Consider the following 26,969-nt stretch of genomic DNA (forward strand, 5'->3'; position numbering starts at 1 on the left):
ATTCAAAAATGATTTTAAAACTTTCTCCAGCTAAGAGGAGAGAAGACAGTTTCAAATATAGTCCAGAGCTTTTTAGCGGAATGTTGACTCACAACATAAGGCATAAGATCAGGGATATTATCTTACAAGAAATCCAGCAGTCTTCTGTCTCCTACCAGGGAAATGTTTGACTCTTTGTGTGAATGACTCTTACTTCTGAGAAGACTCAAAGTTTTCAACCTGCATCTGAATGAAAAGAGAAATGGTACAAGGTGGATAAGTAAAATGTGTATAATAAGGTCATCTCCAAAGAAGAAAATGAAGATGATGTAGAGGAAATGTGATTCTAAGACAAAATGTGTAAAGATTTAAAGAATGGGGTCACTGTAGGAAAACATGCTGTGCAACCTGCTAGGGTAAAGCAGAACATGGAGAAGAATGGGAAGTTGGAGCAAATGGGAAAGTGAGAAAAAAGCTTAGTACGCTTCCAGAAATTTTTAAAGTTATGACATGTTACAGTATACATATTAACAGACATACAAACTTCAGTAATGGACCAGAAATTCCATTGTGGATAGGTGTTTGAACCTAATATTACCAATTTAAAATGGTGTCTGTGGCTAAAAATACTTTTGACCCAAATACAAGTTGAGACAAGGTGACATTAAGCCAGCATTGATCAGCAGGTGGATTATGGCCTATGTACGGGCAGTCTAACTGCTGTTGAAATTCTTGTTTATGGAGCTCAGCAAAGGAATCTTAAGAACAAAAATTAAGTGATTTAGTAGATGTTTCTAGCTTCTCTAAAGGTAAGGACAGCAGGGTGATGTAAGTCAGTTGGGGGAAAAGATGATGGCATTTTGACTGGCAGTGTGAGAATAAGTCATGAGTGCCTTGGTAGCAACTCTGTGTGCTTTTGTTTATTGTAGCGATAGGCAGATGAGCAGCTGCTAGATGGATGTATAGAAAGGACAGTTATATATGAGGGAAGTGATTTTTAGCAGCAATATTCTAAACGTGTACCTTAATGAGGTAAGATTTCATTGCTCAAGGCTAGGCAGAGCATGTTAACATAATAATGGGGCACATAAAAGCAGTATCAGTCTTCCAGTTACATGGCTAGGTTAGAAAAATTTTAAGTGTTCTACAGTTTAAATCTTCAAGACCTGTGTACATAGAAATGAACACGTTGAATGTGATGTTTAGTTTTGTGGCCTTCATGACAGAGACAGGTGTTGCCAAAAGAAGGGTAAAGAGGGCAGAGAGAGGTCGAGAGATCCATTTGGCACATGAAGAAAAATCTGATGGTTAGAAATCCATGGGAAGATGACAGAAAGCTAAACAAAAATCTGAGTTTATAACTCAGAAGTTAGAAGTCAGATTTAGTGGAGATTGCGGAAGAGGTGTGATAGTAAGCAGATCTTATTTTAAAAATAAAGAAATGAAGTTTGTGAGAGATACAGCTATTGTAAAGACTTCTCACTCTTAGTGCACCCATTCTTTGATCTACTATTTCTAATACGTTGTTTCAGGCTATTGTAATGGGATGGACATATTTTTGTTTTAGTATACTTTAGGAGCTCAGAGATACTAAGAAGATGTATGATGTAAGCTACTATAGTTTGTCCTGGAACGTAATTTCAGTCAGGTTAGTTGAACCTAAGGTGGAAGAAGATTTTGTAAAATTCCATAATTCTTATGGATTAAGAGTGTGCAATTGGACAGTTAGTACAAATTGGTTGATAGGTTATAACTAGCTTGTCTCTCAGCTTTGTAACTACTTTTAAAAGTAAAGGTGCAATTTAAAATGCTTCTCATAATTCCCAGTGTTTTGATATTCTTGTGCATCTAAACTTAACAGCCTGAAGTTAGAGCAAAACAATCCCCTGTTAATTTGTGTAAGGACAAAACAAATCAGGTAAAAACTGGATGGGACAGGGCCATTTCTCTTTTGGTTGTGTATTTCTAGTGAAAATAGAAGTGTATGATAAAAACTCATTTAACAATTAAAACAAAATTGGGCTGATTATGAAACATAAACTAAACCCAGATCGGACATTTGCAGTTCTCAATGTGTGTCTTAATACTGTAATGCTTTCACAACATTTATATTGCATTACCTGTTTCATATACCAATATTGGGTGATATGTTTACTTGTATAAAGATCTGTCTTATGTTTGTAGTCTCACAAATAATTTTTAGAATATATTCTAGAATAATCTGTGATGGAATAATGACCCACGGTTTTGTATGTTTTTGCAGTAAATTCCTTACCTTTATATATAGGTTATATGTATTTCTGCTTGTTTTAAAATATTCAGTAGCTGCTTCTATATTTATCTGTGAACTTACATTAATTCTTAATTTTTCATTATGCTTTACTCTCCTACTTTGGAGGAAACCCATTTGTTTTGTTTCAACTTGAGCATCACTATCAGTATGATGACTGGAATTCTTAGTGGACCATGGTTAAAGGTAACAGTGCCTAGAAAAGCAGGCAGGAAATGTTGGCGGGTTAATTACATTACTTAAATTTAAACCTGAGCTAGGCTGTAGTACTTTTAGAAGCTGATGTATTTGGAAGTGAAATACTACTGTGGAAATGGATGTAGAAAAAAGAAAATACTGATAAGTAATTGATTTTTCTTTTGGTGTGCTTCATTTCTGATTTTTTTTTTTTATGGTAAAATTGGGCTGTATTATCTGAGCCTTACAAAACCAAGGCTTAGAACTCCTGAATGTTATCATTGTGTGTGAAAATGAGGCATGGGAGACACCCTTCTTCTGAAAGTGAACTAACATCTCAAAGATACGCCATGAAATGAGGTGAATTAGTCAGGGTTTACTGGGGAAGGCAATGTCTCCTATAACACCAGTTTATATACCAGGAAGAAAAGTCTACTTCAGTGCTCTTAAGCTTATGACTTAAGTTTAGTTATACATACCAACTTTATTGATATGTACAACCTTTTACTGCAGTATCTTGTAGAAATGGTGTTAATAGCAGACTTTCTTATAAGAAAGATATCTTCTGAGTCCTAGTTTGGTAGGTGAGGTACAAACAGTATTTTACAAAATATGTCTGGAGACTGCATTTTTCTTCATCTTTGAGCTAATTAAAAATCTTGAGATTTTTGTTTACTTAATGGAGGTTATTGCTTCAAAGTAGCGAGGACAACTTGGGTAGTGCAGTGTCCTAATGTTCATTTGTATTCAGTTCTGTAACTCCTGTCAACATGAATATGGCCATTGGTTTGCTGTTAGTATTTTCTCAAGTGCCGCCTCATTTGTTTGTATCTTAACAACTTTTTGGAATCTGTCAAAAGATGTAAAATCACGTCTGATGCTGAAGGTCACTTAGAAGGAGTTTGAGCCAATGGTTATTTTCATGGAATTGTGCTTTTCTTAGAAACTTACTGTCATCATTATTCATGCCTTAGTGTTTACTGGGACAGTACTGTGCCATTGCAAACCTTCTTCCTAGCTCTCAAGGAAAAGATAACCCTAAACTGTTGAAGAATTTATCAGTCAACATAATATTCGCAAAGATTGAGTACTAAATGCGGTGGTTGTTTAAAATGGAGTTTAAATGCTGAAATTACCTTAACAAATGATCTTTCATAAAGCTGCAACTATAGTCTCTACCCAGTGACTACGTAAGAATGTGGCAGAAGCGTTCCTTATTTTGTTTAGTGATGACATAAACTCTGCTTGAGGAGCTCCTGCAGTGAAGTTTTCATGTTTTGATTGCCAAACATCATGGTCTCAACAGAAGCAACTCCCAGACATAGTATAACATTATGCATCATGTTTTCTTGCTTCAGGGTCCTTATGTGCTACAGCCCATATGTGCTGTAATGACAATGCTTTTTATAGATTAAGTGACTGAAAATTAAGAAGGACTAATCTGCAACATTTTACCTCATGTATTACAGCTAGTGATAATTTCAGAGCTGTGGCTCTTGAGTTTTTTGTTGTCTTTAATCATGGTGGAAGAATTGTAAACAGTGAGCTGTGAGTGTCAGAGTGCAAGTGGGGAAGCAGTTTTGAAAGATTAATATTTATTTGGGGGGAAAAAACTTCTCAGTTTTACTTGAACAAATATATGTTAAAATACATAGACAAATTTTCATTGCTTGCAGTAAGTGCTTTGATATCTTTTGTAACCTTGGAAGAGCAGTTGGCTCTCAACTGTAACTAATTGCCTCATTTTTTAACAAAGTATTAAAATTTACCAGAAAAGAAAGTATACTCTGAAAAGAAGTATAAAAGTTTTTAACATGTATATTTAAATGTGCATACCTTCACACATGTATATGTGCACTCTTAAGAACAGGTTCTTAAAATCCTGAAGAGAAAAGAAAACCAAATTTAAAAAAAATGTTTGAATAGTATGCCCAAATTGGTGTACATATTGACCTGCTGAAACAACATATATATGCTGTTTTATTCTCAACTATGTTCCTGTTTATTCAGTTTTAGTGGTTTCGCTTCCAAACATGGCCATCATTCAAGTTCCTCTATTTGAAAATATTGTTCCCATAGACAGGGAATCAGTTTACCTCTAAACCTGATGTATTTCATTTTTTCTTAAGCTTCAGTAACTACTTCTACAACAGGAGGATCTTTTTTAAAAGTTCATAGAAAATAAAAGTAGTCTAGAACTTAAAATGTTTTCATTTGCAACACTTTTACTATTTATTCTATAATTCCACAATATTTAATTTGTATTTGTTTTGCTGATAAAACTCGTAACTTTCTTGCCAAGTCCTAAGGAATGCCTGGATGCCACTTTCTTCTGAGAGCCAACTGCATATGTTGCTAAGCTTATTTGGTTTGCTTATGCACATTTCAGAGGGAAGAAAACCCACTTCAAAATCTCGATTGTTATGCAGAATTTTAGTAAGAGTGTAATACTTATCAATTTTATAAGTAGACTTTTAACAGGTGTTCAGATACTCAAATTTTAGTTATTCCATTAAAATAACTTCTTTGGATCCATTCCTGGTAATGAAGTAAAATTTTCAGCGTGGATGGAAACTTAACATTCAAGAAGTGTGTTCTAAGAATCTTATTGAAAAGTGCAAACCTAATTAACTATTTCTTACGTTATGCATTTTTATTTTTCTGGTTCTATTCGAAGACTGTTGTGGTTGACTTCTTTTAATTCACTCCGATAAACAATCTTTCTCTGACAATTTTCTGTTCTGAATGGACTTTGGTATGAAAGATTGATTATCTAGAGATGCCTACCTGCTTGCCTCCCCAGAACTTCCTTCTTTCTGTGTATGTAGATATAAGAAAGCTCAAAAATGAAACATTTGATTTATTTTTGAGCTTCCTTGGAAGTATGATGTAAGTGCAACTTCGTACATAAGCACATAAACATAAAAATTTTTTGTCCTGATCTGTTCTGCGGTTTTAGATCCATTGGGTGTTGATAATTCAAGGTGTGACCTTGAAATGTATGGTGGAAGTTATGTGCTGTGGAGTATGGTGATAAGACTGGCTGCTGAACGGGTCCCACATGCCCCATGGGTTGAAAAGTGGATTATGAGAGCGCCATGTGCCCTCTGCAGCAAGAGTTCATGCTGAAAGTGCCAGCAGCAGCAAGTATAACTTGTGTAGTCAATTTCTACTGCTCCGTGTAACACAGCTGTTGGTAGAGAACGGTCCAGGTACTGAATAGCAGAGGCATTTACTGGCAGTTGTTCTTGTTGGCCTGCCAACAAAGGGAAAAATACCTAACCTATTTTTCTTTTGAAAAAATAATGAAATAATGTGGCAAGTTATGTTTACCTTACATTTGTATGTATATCCTGAATTGAGCAATATATATAAAAAGGGAAGGTTTTTCAGTTCTAACTTGCTTTGTTTATCTTCCCTGTTTTTCTTTATTTTTCTTCTTGTTCGCATCCTTTTAGATATTTATGCGAAATCAAAAAGTGAGAAGGGGGGGTGGATATTGATGACTACCTTTAAAAAAAATAATCTATTATAATATGGCTTTACTATTAGAAATCAGTGTTGTAATAATATACTATTTTCTCCATGTTTTTCAAGTGCTTGTCCTATTTTAAAATTCTACTTTAATCTGATGCTTGTTGAATTAAGTTGGAAACAGCATAAGTACTGTACTGTAGTAATATATGTACCTATAGCATAAATGTTACCTCTTCTTAAATCCTGGAAGTCAGTGTTTCTATATAATTTTTTTCTTCTGGAGTGCTATATGTATTTTATCCTTAGTCTGGAGTGATATTTATACATGGACATATAACCTGGCAGCCCACTGCTGAACAGTGTGGATCAGTGGCACCACTGAGATCCTGAAATTATTTTTTTTAAATGCCTTCTATGTGACATCACTGGAGCCTCACGGTCTGTGTGACTACAGTAGTCCTGAAGCTTTAAACCTGTCCCATATATTACCAAGATTTTGGCTGCCTATATTTTTTGATCTAGCAGTTGATTTCACTCTTTTGGAATATCGCTGCAAATGGAATAGGTGAAACATCTTAAAACTATTCCACGTAGTGTAGCAAGATACGTATTCTGGGCTTGAAACAAAGCAGCTATAAAACCGTAAGCCTTGTAAGAACTTTGTATTTCCAACAACTTAGTTATGTAGCATATGCTTTTTTTTTTTTTTTTTTTAATCTGGGTAGATTAACTTAAATTCATAGGAACAGGGAGAAGTGGGAATCTCTTAATAGAACCAGTTAACATTTGTCTGCTAGGTCAAAATTGTAGTGATGGATCATAGAGAAGACTAGAATTAGCAGATTTTTAATTTTTTGTAGCTCTGAAATTTTTTTGACCTGCACTGGATGTATTTTGATGACAGTTGGTTTCTCTTAAAAATATCTACAGCTTAATTCTTGAAAAAAAATTTTTTAAAGATATATTCAAGTCTTTGTAAAAATGATGAAGCTTTTGGCTTTCCATTTCCATTATATCTTGCAGAATGATACAACATTTGTTTGTAACTTAATATAAAAACCCCAAGATTTATTTACAGATGTATAAATTAAAATCAAGAAATGCAATATTGATCTTTACAATAGGAAATATGTGCAAATATAGTAACTACATTTTGTTTTCTTTACAGAAACCATAGCCCATTAATGAGTTTTGGAGCCAGTTTTGTCAGTTTTTTGGTGAGTAGAGGGGAGCAGACAGTATACATCTCTTCTCTTGTGATTAATGTTTTTATGTGTATGCTTGTGTTCGTAATGGTGGATAGTCTAATTTGTTTCTTTTTATGAGACTTAATTTTTTCAAAGTTTTAGACTAAATGTAGCTAGAAAATAAGTTGTTATGTCCTGGTTTCGACTGGGAAACTCATTTATATAAAACTTGTTTACTCATGTGGTTTAAATTTAAAGTAAAGGTTCTGTGATTCAGCTGGTCAAATGTATGAAATATTTATGAGTTCCATTAAAAGAGCCATAATAAAACCCTCTCCTAAATGAGCAGTAGAGGTATTATTAAAATAATACTCATAAATGCAATTTTCCTGATAACTTTTGGTATTGAAAATTTCTCCATCCATACTGCTGAAAGTTGTTAATTCGATCCATTCACATTGCTTCCTTTTTGAATATACGAGAACTGAGAATGTTGACTGACTAAAGAGTCATAATGAGCAAGTCAGGTCTGTTTAATGCTTTTCTTCTTAATGTACTAAAAATGAGATTATCTTTTATGAAAACTGAGCAGGTGTATTAGAAAATGTCTGTATCTTGTTTTTTAGACTCTCCTTATTCTGACTTTGCTGCTTAATCTTAGATTGTACCAGAAATTATCTATGGTAATACTCTTTTTAAAGACAGAATTTATTATAATATGCCAGAAATAGATAAGTTGTAAATGAAATCAATTTGAATTCTCTCTAGTGTCTATAGACTATGCAATATGGAAAAATATATTGGTTAGGAAACCTCCCGGGGCATATGCTTGCTTTTAAGTCAGTGGGAGAAGGAGAAAGGAAAGAGGGAGAATCTCTCAGGCTTGCTTATCTAAATCGATGCGCTGAACCAGGGTAACATCACAGTGCAGCATCAGTGGATCTTGAAAATATCTTGCTTAGTTACTGTTCTAAACATAGCAGCAGCACTTTGTGTGCCTGTGTCATTCAGAACCTTCGTTTAATAAAGCATCAAGAAAAGAAGTTACTTGTGCTGAAATTCTTTATAAATTGGTTCAGCAGTAGTTGCAGTCGGATGCATTTTTTTTTCTTCCTACATATGTAGGAATTGTGGTTATTATTTTGAAAAATGCAGTAGCTGTTACTTGTTACTGACTCTGGAGGCCTGTTATTTACGTGGATGAATTATATAAAAGCAGTATCTGCACAGATGCAAATCATGTCTTACATAACAATAATCGAAAATTAATTTCTGTGAATTTTTCTTCCACTTAATGTAATGTGACAGTGCATTCAGTTTGCATGTGAAGCTTTGTTAAGACAAGGGGTTAGGACTTAGTATGTTCTGATTTGTCTTGAAATTTTGGTAAAGCACACTCAAATCTCTAGTTTGGTGGTTCTTTGTAGAAGTATGTGTACTGAATTGTGTGTGTATTATGGTTTTTTAAAAAGTAAGTTTTATTGTCAAGCTTTTATGAAAACTTTTACTATCCTATAGCTTTTGTAGAAATAAAAATATTTGATTTTTATCATTCAAATCTGTTTGGGTTTTGGTAGAATGCTATGATGACATTTGAAGAAGAGAAAATGCAGCTGGCATGTGATGACTTAAAGGCTACAGAGAAACTTTGTGAAAGTGAAGAAGCTGGAGTTATAGAAACAATCAAGAACAAAATTAAAAAGAATGTAAGAACATTATTTGTAAAATATGGAATTGTGTATCAGATAAATATTTCTGGAAACTTCCTTTCTGGCCTCTTTATATTTTGAATAGATGATTTTTTGATATGTGAAGAGCAGTTGAGATAATAAATTTAGAAAGTAAGTTAAATATTTTGCTTGGATTTCCTGAGTATCATAAAATACTCAGTCAGGTAGTTCCTCTTCTAAAGCAGCAGGTTGTGTTGATGTTAGTAATTATTTTCTTAACACCTTTTCTTAACCTCAAATTAGTGACCTACTAAAATTATTTCAGGAAGCGTGGGGCCTGTCTAATTCAGGCTAACTTTAATTCATACATGCTCTAGTAATGTCCAAAAGTTGTAACGTTGAGGCTGCATAGTGCTGTGTGCCAGGCATATTCCTAGGGAATTTTCCTTCCTTTTTTAGATTTTTCATTCTAAATAATGAAGGAAGAATAAAGCATGCAGATTGAGAATTAGTTAAAGTAGTAGTATGGAAATGTCCAGTGAGTGGTGTGCCGTGTGTGACATAGCAGATCTACAGCAGCAGCAGAAGCCATTTCTCTTCAATATTTAGTTTACTTGATAAAAAGTATTGAACCTGACATGCATAACTCTGTGCTCGTAAGAGGCACTGTATTTTCCCTGCCACTTGTCGTATACCCCTTTCTGTGCTCTTCCTATCAAACATCTTTTAGTTGTGTGTCTGATGCATTTAGTAATAGTTAAATGAAATTTAAATCTGTTCTGAATATTCATAGAATCTTAAGAAAAATAGCTGATAGCAAATATGTAAGGTTTCCTTGTTTATTAAGTAGGAGCTCCCTTAATAAAGCTCATAGCTCTGATGAGCTATCAAAGGACTTTTAGCACAGTTTTGCACTTCAAAATGCTCTGTTAAGTTACTAGCAATACTACCACTTGCAGTTAATTTTGGATTTTTTAATTTGTCAGTTTAAACCAGTGTTCTGTATTATCTTTGTTAACATTTTTCTGCGCTCTGTGTTTGTATATTCCAAACAGGTTGATGGACGAAAATCCACGCTATCCATGGTGGATCGTCTACAAAGACAAATAATTGTAGCAGACTGTCAAGTATACTTGGCTGTGCTCTCATTTGTAAAACAAGAGTTATCAGGTGTGCTGTGGCTTTGATGTTTAGATATATTTTTTGCATAATATCTTTTTAATAAAGCTTGATCATAGAGTGTCAAGATGACTATCAGTAAAGATGATTGTTTTGTAAGAAAGAGCACAGCTCCATTTGAAACATTCCAAGATTGGTACACTGGCAGAGGTATTGTTCTATCTTTGTGTAGGTAATAGTATCATAAAATAAGAGGAGTTGGATTGCTGCAGATTAGAGCTTTCTGCTTTTTTCATACCAATAATCATATTCAAGTGATTCTCCTTAGATAGGTTGGAATCCTTTGCATGTTCCCGTAGAGGCATTTGAGGAGTTGGTATGAAGATGGGTAGCATCTATGTGCTTCATGTGGCCTGCAAGATAAGAGGCTGTAAGTCCAGGCCACTGGGAAAATCCTGATTTCCCATATGCGTTATGTTCATGACATTCAAGGAGATGACAAACTGCCAGTTAAAGTAATTTTAAATGAAGTGTGGTGAAGATGGAACTGCTGAATCAGCCCTTCTTCTCTGGTCACCAAAGTGTGTCCTTGCATGCCAAAGAGGTTAATCCTGTCATGTTGAACACAAACCTCCTTGTCTCAGCTGCAAGGCTGTTTCTAATGTTCCCTTACATTCTTGGATCTCTTGCATAATCTTAAAACACGCCTTCATCCATGAGTTTATAGAAAATGTGGACAAGGTCATATACAAAGTGAGCGCATTCCCAGGTTCTTATCAAATCAATGAAGACCAGGAGATGGCAGTCAGACCAGATTGTCAGTGAAGACCCTGCTGATCAGCTGGAAGGAATTAGGGAAATAATGCTCAGATTATTTAAAATAATGCTAAGGTCTTCAGTCAAGGACATAATGCTTTCTGTGATGTGCAGACTTGGTTTCTTTCAAGCCATGGCATCAAGAATGTGTTTGGTTCTAGCTAGCAGAAATTCAGGGAGTATTTCTGTCTGCTGTGTGTGTACTGCTGCAGAAAGGTTTTCTTACTATTTTTGATACAGTTCTGGGATTTTGTTTGTGGGGGGTTTTTTCCCCCTCTTGAAGCTTTTTTCTTGTTTCAGTATGTATTCTGCAGCTGCATATAACTGGGTTGGATGCTGTAGCTGAGGGTGGTGTCTGTTCCCTTTCTCTCTTGTCTGCTGCTCAGAGAACTGAAGTGGGTAGCAGAGTACTGCAGAATATGCAGTATATTTGGGTTACTCTACTGAGTAAAAAATATACCTGAAATCTAGTTAAAATTCTGAGCAGTTAAATGCCACCTCAGCGACTGCTAGTTACTGCTGTTGCTGAACTGTTGGATCCGTTATTTCAGTTTGAGTGTATTATCTTTCTGATTATGTATAAACATCTTTTGTTTTTATCATGTTTCTGTATAGAAATAGCAACCAGATTATTGAAATGACTGTAATTTTTTAAAAAAAAGCATTCTTTAGAGGCAGATAAATATTTCTCATCAGTGGATGGGTGAAAAATTTCTTGTGTTTTTCTTCCCAGAACAATTTGACAAGAAGCATATGATGACATGCAAGCTGCTTTCTCATATGCCTAACACATTTTAGATTTTTTTTCTTTCCACCCTCATGGATGTATTAGAAATAGTTTCATCATAAAGTTAGTAACACAGCAACTTAGATTAGCTTCCCACAGCAATATTGAACTACCTTTTCTTGATATTTACCACTGCTGTCAGGGACCTGACTACTTTCAGAAGTTCATGCTGGGAGATCAGCTCATTGATTGGGCTTGATTTAATTTTTGTTTAAAAAGCCAGAAATTCATTATTTTCATTTGTTAGATTGTTTTATCTTAGTATAGCAAATCTATTAGGGTTATGCTGTGTTAGTGAACTGTTCATGACAGCACACTAGTGGAAGTAAAGCCTAAAACTATACTTTTTTTCCACATCATACCCTTTCCCTTTGATGCATGCATCAGAACACAGTGTTATCTATTCGCAGAAACACTATTGGTAGGACAAGTAAACCAAGGGTTTTTCCTTATTATTTGTCTGCTGCATTGCTATGCATAGTTGTATAAGCTTCCATCTTGTAGTGAACCGCATAACTTTTAAAATATTCTGTGCAGCCAGAAAGTGACCTAATTGCTTAAAATTGAAGTAATGTTAGTCTTGTAATGCAGCTGAATCATGGCAGGGGTTTACATTTTTTATTATAACATTTTAATATGGAACTCAAGATAGAGGATAATTTTTTTTAATACTTTAAGTTCATGTTGACAGAACCCTCTGTCACAAATGAGAATACAAATTTTGCAGTCTTCCTCAGTGCAATTTCTTAAGACTATCAAACTAGCTTCATCCCCTCTTCATACAACAAGAATCCAAAAAGAGGTAGTCTCATCTATGATGGTACTTTCTCTAGAAATGTTTTTTTTTTGTAATTGGAAGGATTTTGTAAAACTTGTCAAAGGCTTATAAAGAATCGTTTGATACTAATAGCATTTTCCTTTTCTTTGACGCACCCCACCTGTTATGATCTAATTCTGGCATCAGTTATAACACTTATCTCTGCAAATTTGGTGATACCTGTTTAGAACACTGCTGCTATAGCCATGCTTTTATTTTCTCTCATTTTTCATTAACTCCTTTGTCACTGCAGTTCCTAATTCTCAGGGCTCTGTCACAGACAAAATGCTGGTGTCTGCTTTTGCAATTAATGTGTACAAGTATATTTTGTTTGTTTTCTGTTTACCACTTACTGTTATCCGAGGATGTGCTATAACCAAGATGAATGCTGTGTAAATAGGCAAATGGGACATCTTCATCTTTTGGTGTCATACCTTTCTTTACCCTCCTGTAAAGAGGGTATTGAGACTGAGAATTCTCTCTTTCTCAACTGAGAATGCTCAAGACCAGATTCTTAGGGAAATGTAGGTACCCAGCTTGCATTTGAAATTGAGGAAGTTAGGCAACTGAAAAATGTTTTAAAAACATAAAATTTATGCATTCTCTTTTTTTTTCTATGATTTTTTTTTTCCTTAATTATAAGGGGCTGGTGTTCATATGAGGGGCAGGGAAATGATGGTGTTGACAATCTTATTATCTAACCCAAAGGAGGGGATTTTCTTAGTATGTTCCCATCAACTGTCTTTTAACATCATTTGGGCTTATGAGTTTTGCTTCTCTGTTTGCCAGGCAGCCATTTCATCTTCACTCTATAGTGGAGCAGAATCCAGCATTAAGTTCTCTGATTTCTCTATTTCTTTCTGACAGTTGTTTTGCTACATAGCTGAAGGGAAGTCCGTTTGTATTGCATGCTGTTTTAAAGTCTCTGGTTGAAAAGCACTTAAATTTGTAGTGCCCAGTATGAAAGACCTCTTCAAGATGACAGTAGTGATTACAAAATCCTTTATACAATACGTTAATGCAAATAGAGAGAGCATCCTAGGATTTGTGAAGTAACATTTACTACTTACTGTGTTCCACTTCTGAAATACGTCCTTGAAATATTTTTTCCTTGATTTTTAGCGTACATAAAAGGTGGGTGGATACTCCGAAAAGCCTGGAAAATTTACAATAAGTGCTATACGGACATTAATACACTTCAGGAAATATATCAGAAGAAAACAACTCGGGAATCCTTGTCTTCTGATGCTGCAAATGATAATCATATTGCTGCAGAAGGTGTAACGGAGGATTCGCTAAACAGACTGAAAGGTGCTGTTAGCTTTGGATATGGACTTTTTCATCTTTGCATATCCATGGTGCCCCCAAACCTGCTCAAAATCATCAACCTGCTGGGTTTTCCCGGAGACCGCCTACAGGGGCTTTCTTCACTGATGTATGCAAGTGAAAGTAAGGACATGAAGGCCCCTTTAGCTACGTGAGTAGCTATATTGAAATGCTTTGGTAGATAACTTAGTACTGAAAGTAAGTAAATTGAAAAAAGTCAAAAACAAAAAGTCATGTTGCTTTAAAGGAAACAACAGCAGGTAAAATAAACTTGTAGTTTGTTTGACATGCCATGGTTTAGTAAATTCATCACTTACTAGTGTGTGAGATCTCTCTGCTGTTAGTTATATACATGTATTTGGGGTTTGTGTCAGTATTTTGCTGTATTCTTTGGTACCTGCTATTCTAATGTCTAGTAATTTATGTGCCAGCAGGGTAAATAAAAGCACCCCCTGAAGGCTGAGTAAATTTACCTGAGTTACATTCTCCGCTATGGAGAGCATACTATTTTGTATGAGTCATTGGTCTCACTTAGCTATTTATCCTTACTATTAGCCAAAGTTCTTTTCCAGTTTAATTTTAGTGTCTGAGTAAAATGGGATGTTCCCTTTTAGTCTTTTTAGAGGAGTATTTTTTGTGTACTCTTTTTTTCCAAGCCTTCATACTGCATTCAGGTCTTTTTATCAGGTGAAGGGTTAGCCAGACCTAATTTAAACTGTCCTCATAAATGGGTTTATTCTGTTATCTTCAAATTAATGCTTTTATTACTGGACCTACTGCAGGTACCATCAGATGTCACTTTTGAAACTTTGACAGCAGAGCTAAAGTCTCTTCTGCTTGAGGAGAAGAATTGGATTTCTGGTTAAGAAAGCTTAAGATTAAATGTTCCTGTTGATTTGTTCTTCTTTCTGGGGAAGAAAAATGGTATTTTGGGGGGTGTTTCCTCCTTCAGATGGTCTTGGAAATCTTTGTGCTCTGCCCTTGTTTCCACAGGAGTGATGTAGGTCATACAGATGTCTGCCCTTCTGAATGCCAGATGTATTTCTGTTTGACATTGATTTCAAGTGTGTCTGCTGATGTGTGTTTAGTTTTGTTGTTGGTTTTGTTTGTGAGTTTTGTTTTTTTGTTGTCGTGTCTGTCCCTGTCCGCCCCCCCCCCCCAGCAATTCATTTTCAAAGTTTTCCTGTGGGTTTTTCTTTTTTAAAGTCTATAGAGTCCTAAAGGCTCAACTGCTTTGATATGAGCTTGATTGTTACTTTACCTTTGGGTAATGTGCACTGAATTGTATGTTCAGGTGCAGTTTAGGAGTACATTGATGTATGGCAATAGTATTGTGTTTGTTTTAAAGTCAGGTTGTATAAGAAAAGATTCATATCTTTCTTTGTCTTTCAGATTCATTTAAAAATTTGCCTGCGTAGAACGTTATCCTTAAATTTCTGTTTACGAGCTGTAATCCTTTTTACCCTTATGTTTCTTTTAGATTAGCTCTGTTGTGGTACCACACAGTTGTTCGTCCCTTTTTTGCCCTTGATGGCAGCGATAACAAGGCAGGATTGAAAGAGGCAAAAGAAATTCTTGCAAAAAAAGAATCTGCTTATCCAAATTCTTCTCTGTTCATGTTCTTCAAGGGAAGGATACAGCGATTAGAGGTATTGCATGTTTTCTTCCTTTTGACTGATTTCTCCTCCCCACCTTTTGTTGTTTTATGTTTGTGATGTGAATGAACTGTGCAAGCTTCAGCAAATTGTGACTAAAGATATAGATACATGGAAAGATAAGAAGAAAGGATTAACTCCTTCCTAGTTTCAAGTTCACATGCCAAACCTGCTCTTTCACTACTTCTGTCTGAATTAATGGCACTTTGAAATTCTTTTCCAGCTACTTGATACACATTTGTAGCTCTATGCTAAAAGGAAGTGCTTTTGGTCCCTTGTGAGTTTCTTGTGGTATAAATAGCTATTTCAGTTTTTCAGTTTTGCTTGTCAAGCTAAAATCTGAGTATTATCTGCTGAGTATATAGCATTTGTCTTCCCCTTTTCATTTTATGCATTGTTCATATACAGCTAATTCTCTGCAGTAATTTCCCTCAAATACTGCTTTTGCTTTTAAGAGGTCAAACCAGGATGTATTCTGTTGCTAAGGGTGAGCTCTGACCCAAGCAGAAATGTATTCACTGAAAATGTGTTTGTGAATGCTGTTGCAGAGTGTTACTCAAACACTGCAGCAGCCTCGTGGTTTTTGGCTGAGTTACTCTTTAAGAATCTGTGATAATACAAGATGGTGGTGAGTACTTGAAACTACTCAACTCTTAGCTGCTGCTTTTATCAGACCAGAATATTTCCAGAGCAATTACATAACAAGAAAACCCAACACAAAAGCACAAACCCAGAATGTTCAAACCCTTCATCTCAACACCATCATTACAAGAGCTAATCCAGGTCTTAATATTGGTAGTCATTCTTTGCAAGGGTTTGCAGTTAACTCTCTCAAATACAGCTTAATATTTTGAGGGAGGTAGCAACACTAAAAGAACAGAGGGGCAGGCTTCAGTGGCCTATCAGATTTTGAAGGCATATTCTTGCATGGGATTTGGATGTTGTTTTTCTTTTTTTTGCTGTCTTTCTGAAAGCAACAGTGCATTTGGGGAATTACTGTCACAGGCAAGCTGTCAGTCTTTGGGAAGTATTGCTGTTTTCTGAGTGGGAAAGATTTTAATGGTCTTTGTTCAACTATATGCGTGTTCCATTCTTATGGTAAAAAATCAAATTTGTTAGGAATAGCTACACAATGAATGCAAGTGCAGTTGAAAATGTAAATATGTTGATTGGTATTTGGAATTCTTTTTTTATATTTAGTATAATGAGGAGAAACTTCAACTGATTCTTCTGACTTTCAGTGCAAGCTAGGGCAAAATTGTAAACACAAGTTGTCAATAAACTGGGTATATGTTTCTGTGTGTAAATACAGAGGATAGGTTTGAGATGAGTGTCAGTTTTGTGTAGTCAGTGCCTTTCTGGAGTACTATTATGTTTCAAAGCAGAGTTCTTTACCTGTTATCTTACAGTATTTGTGCATTAAATGATGCAGTATATAGATACTGAAGTTTAGCTCCAAGTGAAGTAGTTTGTGCCAGAGACAGCGTGGCCATGTTAACGGAGTTACTTAGCTTAGGCAGGCAGAATGCTGTGCATTGTGCTGTGTAGCCATACCCTTAGTCAGCAGAAAGCTTATTGGTTGCTAACAGGAATTAAAATGTCCCTTTGCTATTCATGTATTTGTTTGCATGAAAGCTTTTCCATTCAGCAGCCTCCCCCCCCTGCCCGCCCCATTGCTTTGTTCTAAGTGGTACTGTATCACTGAGGCTTTGCTGTGTATAAATGTTTTGGTTAAATGTCTCAAGCTCTTCTGTAGGCCTTGGAATTTAGAAGCTTAATTTGCTCAAATGTTGTTGACGTAATAGTGAAGGCAGATATATGACTTGTGGCAATGGCATGGGGAGCTGCACTGGATTTCTGCACAATACGCTTGTGGTTACATGTGTGTCAAATCCGGGCATTGGTCTTAAAGCATCCATTCTACATTCTGAACCAGAAGTGCACATATAGTCTTAGATTACAAACTAATACGCTGAGTCGTAATTTCCACCTCATCTCCAAGGTGAGTGAGGAGAGCTCCTGCAAAGCCTAGGAAGTGCTTATATGGCCTTCCTTGAAATTGTTAATACACAAGTAGGTTTAAATTCTTTCCGCCAGGCATGGGAATATTATTTTCAGATGGTTTACCAAAACTGGGAAGTCTGTGCTTTAACCTATATGCACTTAAAAGTATACCTTGAGCTGAAGCTTATATATTATAGTCTTTAACATCTATCATCTATAATAGTTATGTGATAAAATTTAATTGTGCATAGATGAAAGGCAGCTTAGGTGATGTTATACAGAAGAGCTTGGGTGTTCTGGAAGTACAGATCAGTAATGGTCATTGTACGCTTTGTATTAGAGCCTACTAGCACTCAGTTAATTGGATTTTTTTTATAGCCTTTGAGCCTGCATATGTTTTGTGTAACTTTAAGCTGATGGTATATTCAGCTTTTGTTAGCAAGTCTGCATACACCTATATATCTGTATGTGTGTGTTTTTTCTTTTCTATGGAGAAAAGAAACAGTAAGGAGCATAGTTCAGCCATGGACACCTGGAGGCAGGGAAACTGTTCAAAAGGCAGAAGCAGTACTGTAAGACTGGACAGTGAGACACAAATCTGACAAAGGACAAAACTGCCAAGGAAGGCCATCAAGGAGAAAGGAAGATTTCACAGGGACAGTGCTACGAAAGGCAAATGAAGAGCATGTGACTGTCTACCACTTTGTGCACTAAAAAGCATGTATGAGTATTAGTCAATAAAAGCCTTAACAGACTTTGGTTTTCTAAGAAGTAGCCTTACAGGTACTATAAATGTGGACCAAATTATCTTTCAACTTTTTTCCCAGATTCACAGTTCTGAGAAATGAAGTCTGAAAGCGTTTGGAGACTATTGAAATGAATGAGTTAAGGGAAAGGAGAGGAGGAGGAGGATCTGGGGAAGCTGGAATGAAAGTGCACCAGAAAGTTAAAGGTTGCACTGGTAGGCTGATCAAATGTCTCTTTTTTCAAAGAGTAGGTTAAGAGACTGCGTATTAAAAGTAGCATTTTTCCTGACTTTTACATAATTCACTCTAGGCTGTTTTTATGGACATGACTATTGCTGTGCTTGACTTGTGATTGTATAGTATGTATTCCAGCCTCATAAGTATTTCCTTGTCAGTGTCTTGACTATTTCTGTCTTTGAAATACCTTTCACTGAAGCTGATAATGATATTTTATGTAAGCTTAAGCTACTAAAAACAGGTGAGAAAAATGTTTTATACTTGTGCCTAAAGGGTACTTAAAAATGTAATTAGTATAATAGCTGCTGAAACCCACTGGTCTGAAATCCAGAGTTTCCAGCTGTACCCTTGGGCCTTTGGTATTACTGTGAAAATAAAAATATTGCCATCCATTTACTAAATGTGTATTGTCTAATATTATAATTATGTTAATAAATACCAATTTACTTTTGAAGCTGTGACGTAGACTATTCAAGTGTGGTATTGTGGCCAGTAGTGAAAAATGGGCATGGTGGTAGCATGGGAGAGGGCAGAATAAAAAGTGTTGTTCTGAATCTTGCATATTTCTGCTTTTCAGCTTGCAATTTTGCTTTCTCCCCCCTCAATCAGCAACACTTTTTAAAAATCTCCATCTGCTTTTTTAAATAGTACAAATCACCCCACTCAGAAATAGTTCAGTAGATCGATAGCTTCATGTGGAGAGCGGTAAGGGTATAAAGCAAAAATAAAGCGTTTGACAAAATCGTGAACTGGGCAAGATTGCTTCTCTTTGATTGGGAACAGAGTCTGGGTGTGTATATTTAAACAACAATAAATCTCTGGGACTGGGACAAAAAACTCGGGTTCTGAGGCTTGATCTGTAGAGTTCAGTTGGTATAGGTGCATGTTTAGAGTCTGAAGGAAAAAGTACCAAATACTTCAGCTGGTGGGCAAAACACCAGTGGTACATTCAGGTGTGCTACAGTGTGTTTGTGCATGCTGGTAAAAATGTGTAGTGGTATTGCAGGGTTAAATGTAATGCTGATAAGTATTCTTGCTTTTTTAGTTACCTTTTGTAGACATCTTGGTATCAGTGGTAGCATTCTTACTTAGGGGTGGTACGGAAAAGTAGACTGAGGGCAAGAGTAATAATAAGCATTGAAAAATCTTAAATTAATTTTCTGGAATTAAGTCACAATGATGTTTTGACAAATTTTCAGAGCTTGCATAATGTCAACGTTTATTTTCAGGAATTGTGCTGGCCTTTCTGGTTACTTCTTCTAGGCTATAAAATACAGAATCCTAGTTTTACTCTACTTTGATTTTGTGGCATGTCTTAGGGAAAAAGGGCGGCGGGTGTGTGTGTGTGTTAAGGAATAGAAAATACGGGCCTTGAAATTTCCACATAGTGTCCTCCAGTGTAAATTGTCCCCTTTTAGATAGTGGTTGCTGGTTTCCCCTTAATTATGAGCATGACTTCTTAAAAGCTTTACAATTCATAGTGCTGATAGAGAATAGAGAGGTCCTGGGAGAGGGAAAGTGTACTGAGATTTCAGAACAGCTCTGTGGGGAAATGAGCGTTGGCTCAGGAAGCTGCCTTGTTTCAGTAAGCTCTGTACATGCTTAGTTGGTAGGTTGGGGTGATTTTGGTTTTAATCTGAAGTCAAGAAATGTAAGATTAAGGTTCTCACGTTAGCTTTAATAATCCTCTTTATGGTTATGTAATTCTGTATATTACGCATTTTATGGATTGATCTTTTTTTGTCTTTGTATTATGTCCAGAGGCATGAGTGATGCCTGTTGAAGGAATTACACAAGTGTGTGTGTGTATATATTTTTTTTAAATCTCAAGAACATCATTTTCACGTGTCAGCCATGATGTTATACTTGCAGACTCTTGAGACTTTATAATTCTTTCTGTTTATTCTCTGAAATAGTAAATGGATAGTAATTTATTTTAAGAATTAACACTAAGAGTAGAAATTCATATTTCAGCATGTTGTCACAATCCCTGGAGATGATTGAAACTTTAATTATTAAGGAATATCTCTGAAACATACTTACTGAGCTTTATGCTTAAGGGAAACTTGGGCAGATGTCAAAACACTTGAGAGAGCTAGCCAGTTAGAAATATGGGTTGTATAAGATTGAATATTCAACTAACTGGACTTGTATATTACTAGGTGGTCAGTATTTCATGTGCTGTGCCCCAGGCTGGTGTATGGCATTGCAGACAATGATGTAATTGCCATTAGTCATTGTGTGGAATAACATGCTCTACAAATAAGTGATTTATATTTTCAAATGTTTAGGGTTTTTAGGCTTTTAGAAGGCAAAGTATCTTCACAGAGGACTAAATATTTAGTGGTGGGGTGTGGGTTTTTTTTTTTTTTGCATTTTCCTCAGAAGCATTCAGAACAAAGATTTACTGAACAACTTCTAAACTTCTTAGCACAAAGATAAACTTTTAAGCCAACATTATTTTATTTTGTTTTTTTCCTGTAAGACTGGGCTCATAACACTTATTTGCTAGGAAGTCGTGCTGGGGTGATGCAGCATCAGTGGAGTAATATGTAGTGGAGAGAATGTGCTGCTACAAAAGTAAACGAGGTGTACATTGCTCAGGCTCCCTGGTAGCTTTGAGGGCAAATATAACTTCACCTTGCTCTCTGTATGTAGTATATTCTTCTGTTATGCCAACAAGCATCTTAGTCTAATCGCTGTTTTATTTTCTAAGTGTACAGTGTGTATATTGGTACAGCTGTGGCTCCCTTTGCTGGCAGTTGTGCTGTCTTGATGCAATATATATGATTTATGGTTAAATTGTTCCTTAGCAACTAAAACAGTTTTCCCTGATGAGACAAGAAGAAAATCTAATAAAATTACTTTAGAGCTCTGTGTGTGCATGTGGTCTTAAGATGCAATGCTGCAGATTTTTGCAGGAAATTTTGAATTCAGTTATACTTGCGTAGATGACAGGTTTGCTTTTTCAAGGGTTTCTTTCACTTACATGCTTAGCCAGCACAGAGTGGCTTAAAGATTCTTCTGTTGTAGAAATGATTATAATTGTACGTGAGAATAAATATAGGAACGCTATTAAAGTCGGTACAGGCCATAGTGAGATATATAGTTTGTCTGTGTATAAAACTAATTAAATGTTGATTTGCTCCCCCCCTTTGTGATGATTGTTATGAAGAAGTCCCATCCTAGACTGGGAAAACTAGAAATTAAAGTAGTCAAAAGAACTACCATTCTAGTTCTTACAAAACTGTCAGCCTCTTTTTGCTAAGCTGTTGGTAGCTAATGATTTTATCAAAATGTTTTTTATCTCGTATGCTTCTTTATCTTCTCACATGTCATGCGGCATTTATGAATTCTCTATTAACTGTTGCTTAAAGTGGTTACTGAAGGATGTGGAAAAAGGTGAAATAGTTCAAAATAAATAAAATTAAACAATAAAGATACCCTTATTGTGCAGAAAGCTAAACTTTATTGGCAGATGCTAAAAGTATGTGACTTTTAAAGGTGGAATGACTAATAAGAGTAGAAATGAGATTACTCAAAAGCTTACTGCACAAAACCAATGAATTTCAGACTTAATAGCAAATAGAAGGAATACAGGTGCTGATTTTTAAGGCTGAGAGAGGATCTGAACTGGCTGTAAGTTATTGGTGATCATTATTACACTATTAAACTCCTACTATCCCCCTCCCCCCTTTTTTAACTCTGTAGTGTTCTACATTTCTCTTTTTAGAGTGCAAGTTCCTTACCGTGTGTTTTAATTTTTACTGTTGCACATGGTGGAACTGATTGTTAGTACCTTGCAGGCAAACGCTTTGCATTCTTATCTAAAGTTTCATTTAAATATAAATCTGAGTTGCTTTGTATTAGTGATTCTTACTTCCCTTGTCTCTTATAATTTGGCTTTTGTATTATGTTTCATATCATGAATATGAAATAGATGGAAAAATCTGCTCACTATGGGACCTCTTTAAGATGCTCGTTTATCATGGTAAATAAAGGCTTTGTTGTAATTTGCCCATACTTCCATTCACAAGTGATTAGGTTGAGAGAGCTGGGAGAAGGGAAGGTGGCCAAAGGAAATGCAATGTGGAGCTGGTATATTGAATTAATATTAGCCCTTCTCCTTCAAACTGTTAGCTCTACGGTGGGTTTTAGCTCATTTAAAATAACCTGGAGTCTGAAATGAATTTTGAGGTTTTCCTCTCAATGGGATGTCGTGCCTCTTTCATCTATTCAAACCAGAGGCCACAATCTGTAAGACACTTCAATTTTTTTTTTAACCATATAGTTATTTTTAAATGCCTATTAACAGAAATCTGAATGTTTTCTTTATCAGAATAAGATTATCCAACAAATTTGACAGATGATTTTTTTTTTTCTTCTTTCACTTTTGTTAGTGTCAAATCAATAGTGCCTTGACCTCATTTCATACCGCTTTGGAACTTGCAACAGACCAAAGGGAGATTCAACACGTCTGCTTATATGAAATAGGTAAGTTGGATACGTTTATACTATAAATAGCTCACTTCCAAGTGAGCAACTTCAACTAGCACTAGCAACTTCAATAAGCAAACTGGATTATTTTTATTAGGATTTTAAAAAAGGTTTTAGAATACTGGCCTTTGTCTTGGATGGATTATGGTAATAATCCTGTCTTCTTTTGGGGCAAGTAGAATTCAACAATTTGTATAATTTTCAAGCTTTCTGCAAATACAAGTGATGCAAAATCAGAGAATAGAGTATAGAATCAAGGGCAAACTGTTCACCTACAGAATATTATTTAAAATGAGAAATTAATTCATCTGATTTGTCTGTGGAATCACCATTTCTGTGCCAAAAACTAATTGGTCTAGTGAAGCTTCACAATTTGCAGGACCTATATTTCATGTTCATTTCCATCTTTCAATAGGAATATATGCTATATGTTCTTAATTTGCATACAAGTCTTTAGAGTGGAGAAGACATGTTGGTTCAAGCTTTAAATGTCTCGTTAAGGGATCTTGTCGCAGTGGGGAAGAATAAGGAAGCAAGTAGTAGCTTTGTAACTTTCAGCATCCTACAAAATACAATATTTTTTTTAAAAAGCGCTTTTGGTGTCTGTATGGATTTGTTACTGCTCTGAAGTGGATTCATTGTTTTGTATGGAATCTTATAATTCAACGTTTTGCAGTAAATTTAAACCAGGCTTTAAACGTATGTCATTGATTTGTTTTGTTTTTAACTTTTCCTGTTATTGTTATAATTGTTAAACTAGCTCCAGCTTTCATGACAGACTGTGTGTTTCAGTAATGTTGACACCAAATTTGAATTACTGTGCTTTCTCTGAAGTTAAATTAGTCTTGCTTTTAGGTTGGTGCAGCATGATAGAGATGAATTTCAAAGATGCATTTGAAGCCTTTGAAAGGCTTAAAAATGAATCCAGGTGGTCCCAGTGCTACTATGCTTATTTAACAGCAGGTAAGTGTATTCAATGTGTTGGATAAGCGATAAATCAGTGACGTGATAAGGTTTTGGCACTGTTTTTGTTTTGGGAAACTTACTAGTGCACATAGTGCCTTCCACACTGCCTGCTGCATATGCAGCTTTATGCTGGACTGGACTTACATAATTTTGTTTGTTTATATAATGTACACTTGCATGCCTGCACATGTACATGCCTGTGCATACATTCTCTCTCCCTCTCCCTGCCCCCCCCCCCCCCCCCCCAATGTAGATACAATTATGATTGTCATAGTGACAGGTCACATAACAGTGTATTGCAAAGATTTAATAAATAAATCCTTACAGGTTGGGTGGTATTAGTTCCTTTAATGGGTACAAAAAAGAAATACCGACTTGTTAATGATCACAGATGGTACCTGGGAGAGTTGGGATTTGCATGTTTGTCAAATCCCTAGTCTAGATACTTTCTGGAAGTGAGTGTGGTTTTTTTTTTTTTCCTGTGACTGTATGATATCTAATCTTATTTTTTCCTGTTTCATATCCCAGTAGTGTTAACACATTTCTGTTTCTGTGTTCTTACAGTGTGTCAAGGAGCCACTGGTGATGTCAGTGGTGCTCAGAATGTGTTCAAGGAAGTTCAGAAGCTTTTCAAAAGAAAAAACAATCAGATTGAACAATTTTCAGTGAAAAAGGTTTGGTTTAGCATAGGCTGACTTGTTTCAGTACAGTAATTACATTTGGTAATTTGTTGGATTCTTTACCAGTATTTATTTTTGAAGGCTGTATCTGTTTTCTGCTGTGTTGCTTCTGTAGAATTAGTGGGAAGGATTCAGGTGGAAAAACAATAGTGTCATGTATTTTAAGGACCTAGCAAAGGAAATGTGAATTAGCTATTCACTTTACAACTAAAGTAATTATTAAAGATAAAAATACATGATAGTGTAGTTGCTTTGGTAATTTTCCTTCTAGCTTTGCCTTTCTTACTCCTTTTTATCTTGTTTTGCTTGTTAAAGCCTTAGTTCTTTTTGAAAGCTAGGAGTTGTCTAGGAAGTATCTCCCAACTGATGATCTTGCAGATGTTACCCTTCCAGCATCCAGTCAGTGTGTACTTGGGATTGTGAAATAGAATAAAATGAATCAGGCTGCATACAAGCAAGCTTTAATTCTGATCAATATGTAAGCACTTAAATTAACTGAAAGATTTTGCTTTTTAGTCTTAAAGTCTTTAAGCTAAGTTACCACCGACTTTATTTTCATAAAATTGTTGGATGCTTTCATGAAACAGTTAGGATTACTGTTAGTGATACATTGTTTGTGAATATTATGTTCCCTATAAAAGGACAAAGGACAGATCTCCCTTCCCTCTTTCTCCCCACTTTGCAGGCAGATAGATTTAGAAAACAAATGCCGACCAAAGAGCTCTGTGTCCTGGCATCCATTGAAGTATTGTACTTATGGAAAGCCCTTCCAAACTGTTCCCTCTCGAACTTGCAGCATATGAGCCAAGGTATAATATGGTTCCTTGATTTATTTATTTACTTTTTTAGGAGGTGTATATTTTTCTTCTGTGGAGTAGCTGATTGTTGTAGCATGAAAACTTAAACCTGTGTGCATGTGTCATAGCAAAGCAGTTTGAGTAACAAAAGAATAATGACCCATTAAGAGTCAGCTTAATGCTTCATTTTTACCGTTTTTATAGGTTTGGGGGAGAAGTTTAACTGCCTGCTGCATATAGTTGTTTTTTAATCATTTGTGTTTGCCCATTGTTTAAAATAGCGTGCTAGTTATTGTTCAATCACGAAGCAGACTTTAACTCATTTAAATCTAGCTACAAAGTAAAAAAATAAAACTACCAATTCATTTCTGCATGTCAGTTTTCTTCTAAGAGGAACTATGTAGCTTGTGAGGTCATCTATGACATGATAAGGGTTCTGTTTATCTTGGCTGCTGGGATCATCTTAGTGGTGAAAGGAGCATTTTTATGGTTGCCTCTTTCTTAGTCTCCAGACATCTTTGGATGTCTGTTGTGTGAGGCTTATGGTAGCAGTGTTTATCATGAAGTTTTCAGTACTCGTCGCTCCATCCAGCGATCAGTCTTGTTTGCATTCTGCAAACAGTTTCAAGTTATTACCTGCTCATTTAGAAAATAAAACAAAAAAAGTCTGCCACTGAGATACTTCCTTTTTTCTGTAATTGTGAAATTTTGGAGATTGTACACAATTTTTGTGTTAAGCTAGAAAACTACCAGTCTTTTAAGTCGAGAGACAGGACTAGTTTGTTCTGTTTTTAATTTAAGGAGTTTAATTAAAGGAGTTTTTTTCTGTTTTTAATTTAAGATAATTTGTCCATTTAAATTGAGTGATGGCAGTGGGTTACATTCAGATCCTTAGTTTTCTAGTCCCAAAGATAATGGTGAAGGCTTTAAAATTAGATTTACTTATGTAAAAATAAATTTCAGGATCTTTTTGTCTGTCATTTGCCTTCAGAACAACCAGCTTTAGAGGTTGTAAAGAGTATGTACTGTTCTCCTGCACACTCAGAAGCAATGTAGATCTTCCTCCTGTAAGATTCTAGCCAGTGGTTCACATTTTAATGTGAAATAGCAGTATAGATTAGAATTCAGAGATGCGCTTCTTGTAAGTATGAGACTGACAGATGTGTCTGCATCAGTGGTCCCTGGTTGAAGATTTTCTGCACAATGAGAGTGCTATTGCTGCACCTTATGTGTGTCTCAAGAATGATGAGATGATAGGGGATTTTTTTTTTTATTGGCTTCCTCTTTTCTTGAACAGTTGGAGTGTAATTTGCTGGGGTGAGTTTCTAGGCTTTTCCTAAGGGCTAGAAGTTGACTTAAAAATTTGTATCCACATGTATCTCTGTAAGTAAAATGCAAAGTAACTTGAGACTTGCAATACAAGCGAGAGTTGACAGCCTTGTGTATTGTGTGATGTCCACATACTTCATGCAGCCAACTCTCGGTTATTCATAGGTGGCTTATTTGGGTTGTGTATTAACTGTTCTGTGAATGCAGAGCCAGTTAAGATCTGGCAGGGTTTATGAGACGAGGCAGAATGTGAAGTTAAAGGAGCTGTACTGCTCCAGGCATAGCAGTTCAGCTCCTCTGAAGGGATGAAAAGCCCTGCAGGCCTCCCTGTACCCCAGCCTTTCTGGAGGCGACAGTGCAGACAAGTGCAAATGGCTCCTCATGGAGTTAGCCTTGATATAACAGAGTTGGCG

The 26,969-nt window shown here is 35.8% G+C and overlaps 1 protein-coding gene across 4 annotated transcripts in view; it reads left to right on the forward strand.

The window, feature by feature from the left end:
- Nucleotides 1–26,969, forward strand: part of TTC39C (tetratricopeptide repeat domain 39C) — a 37,303-nt gene that overhangs the window by 3,850 nt on the left and 6,484 nt on the right. Inside the window, exons 2-11 of one of the 4 annotated variants that reach the window (XM_075494496.1) lie at nucleotides 7,092–7,140; nucleotides 7,737–7,793; nucleotides 8,688–8,816; nucleotides 9,836–9,950; nucleotides 13,442–13,796; nucleotides 15,126–15,294; nucleotides 22,688–22,781; nucleotides 23,628–23,747; nucleotides 24,315–24,424; nucleotides 25,116–25,239. In XM_075494496.1, coding sequence (XP_075350611.1) covers nucleotides 7,092–7,140; nucleotides 7,737–7,793; nucleotides 8,688–8,816; nucleotides 9,836–9,950; nucleotides 13,442–13,796; nucleotides 15,126–15,294; nucleotides 22,688–22,781; nucleotides 23,628–23,747; nucleotides 24,315–24,424; nucleotides 25,116–25,239 — 1,322 coding nt within the window. The remainder of the gene's footprint in view (nucleotides 1–7,091; nucleotides 7,141–7,736; nucleotides 7,794–8,687; nucleotides 8,817–9,835; nucleotides 9,951–13,441; nucleotides 13,797–15,125; nucleotides 15,295–22,687; nucleotides 22,782–23,627; nucleotides 23,748–24,314; nucleotides 24,425–25,115; nucleotides 25,240–26,969) is intronic. The other 3 variants (XM_075494497.1, XM_075494498.1, XM_075494499.1) reach the window with 3 other exon arrangements.

This window comes from Mycteria americana, chromosome 2, assembly GCF_035582795.1.
Source record: "Mycteria americana isolate JAX WOST 10 ecotype Jacksonville Zoo and Gardens chromosome 2, USCA_MyAme_1.0, whole genome shotgun sequence".
NCBI lineage: Eukaryota > Metazoa > Chordata > Aves > Ciconiiformes > Ciconiidae > Mycteria > Mycteria americana.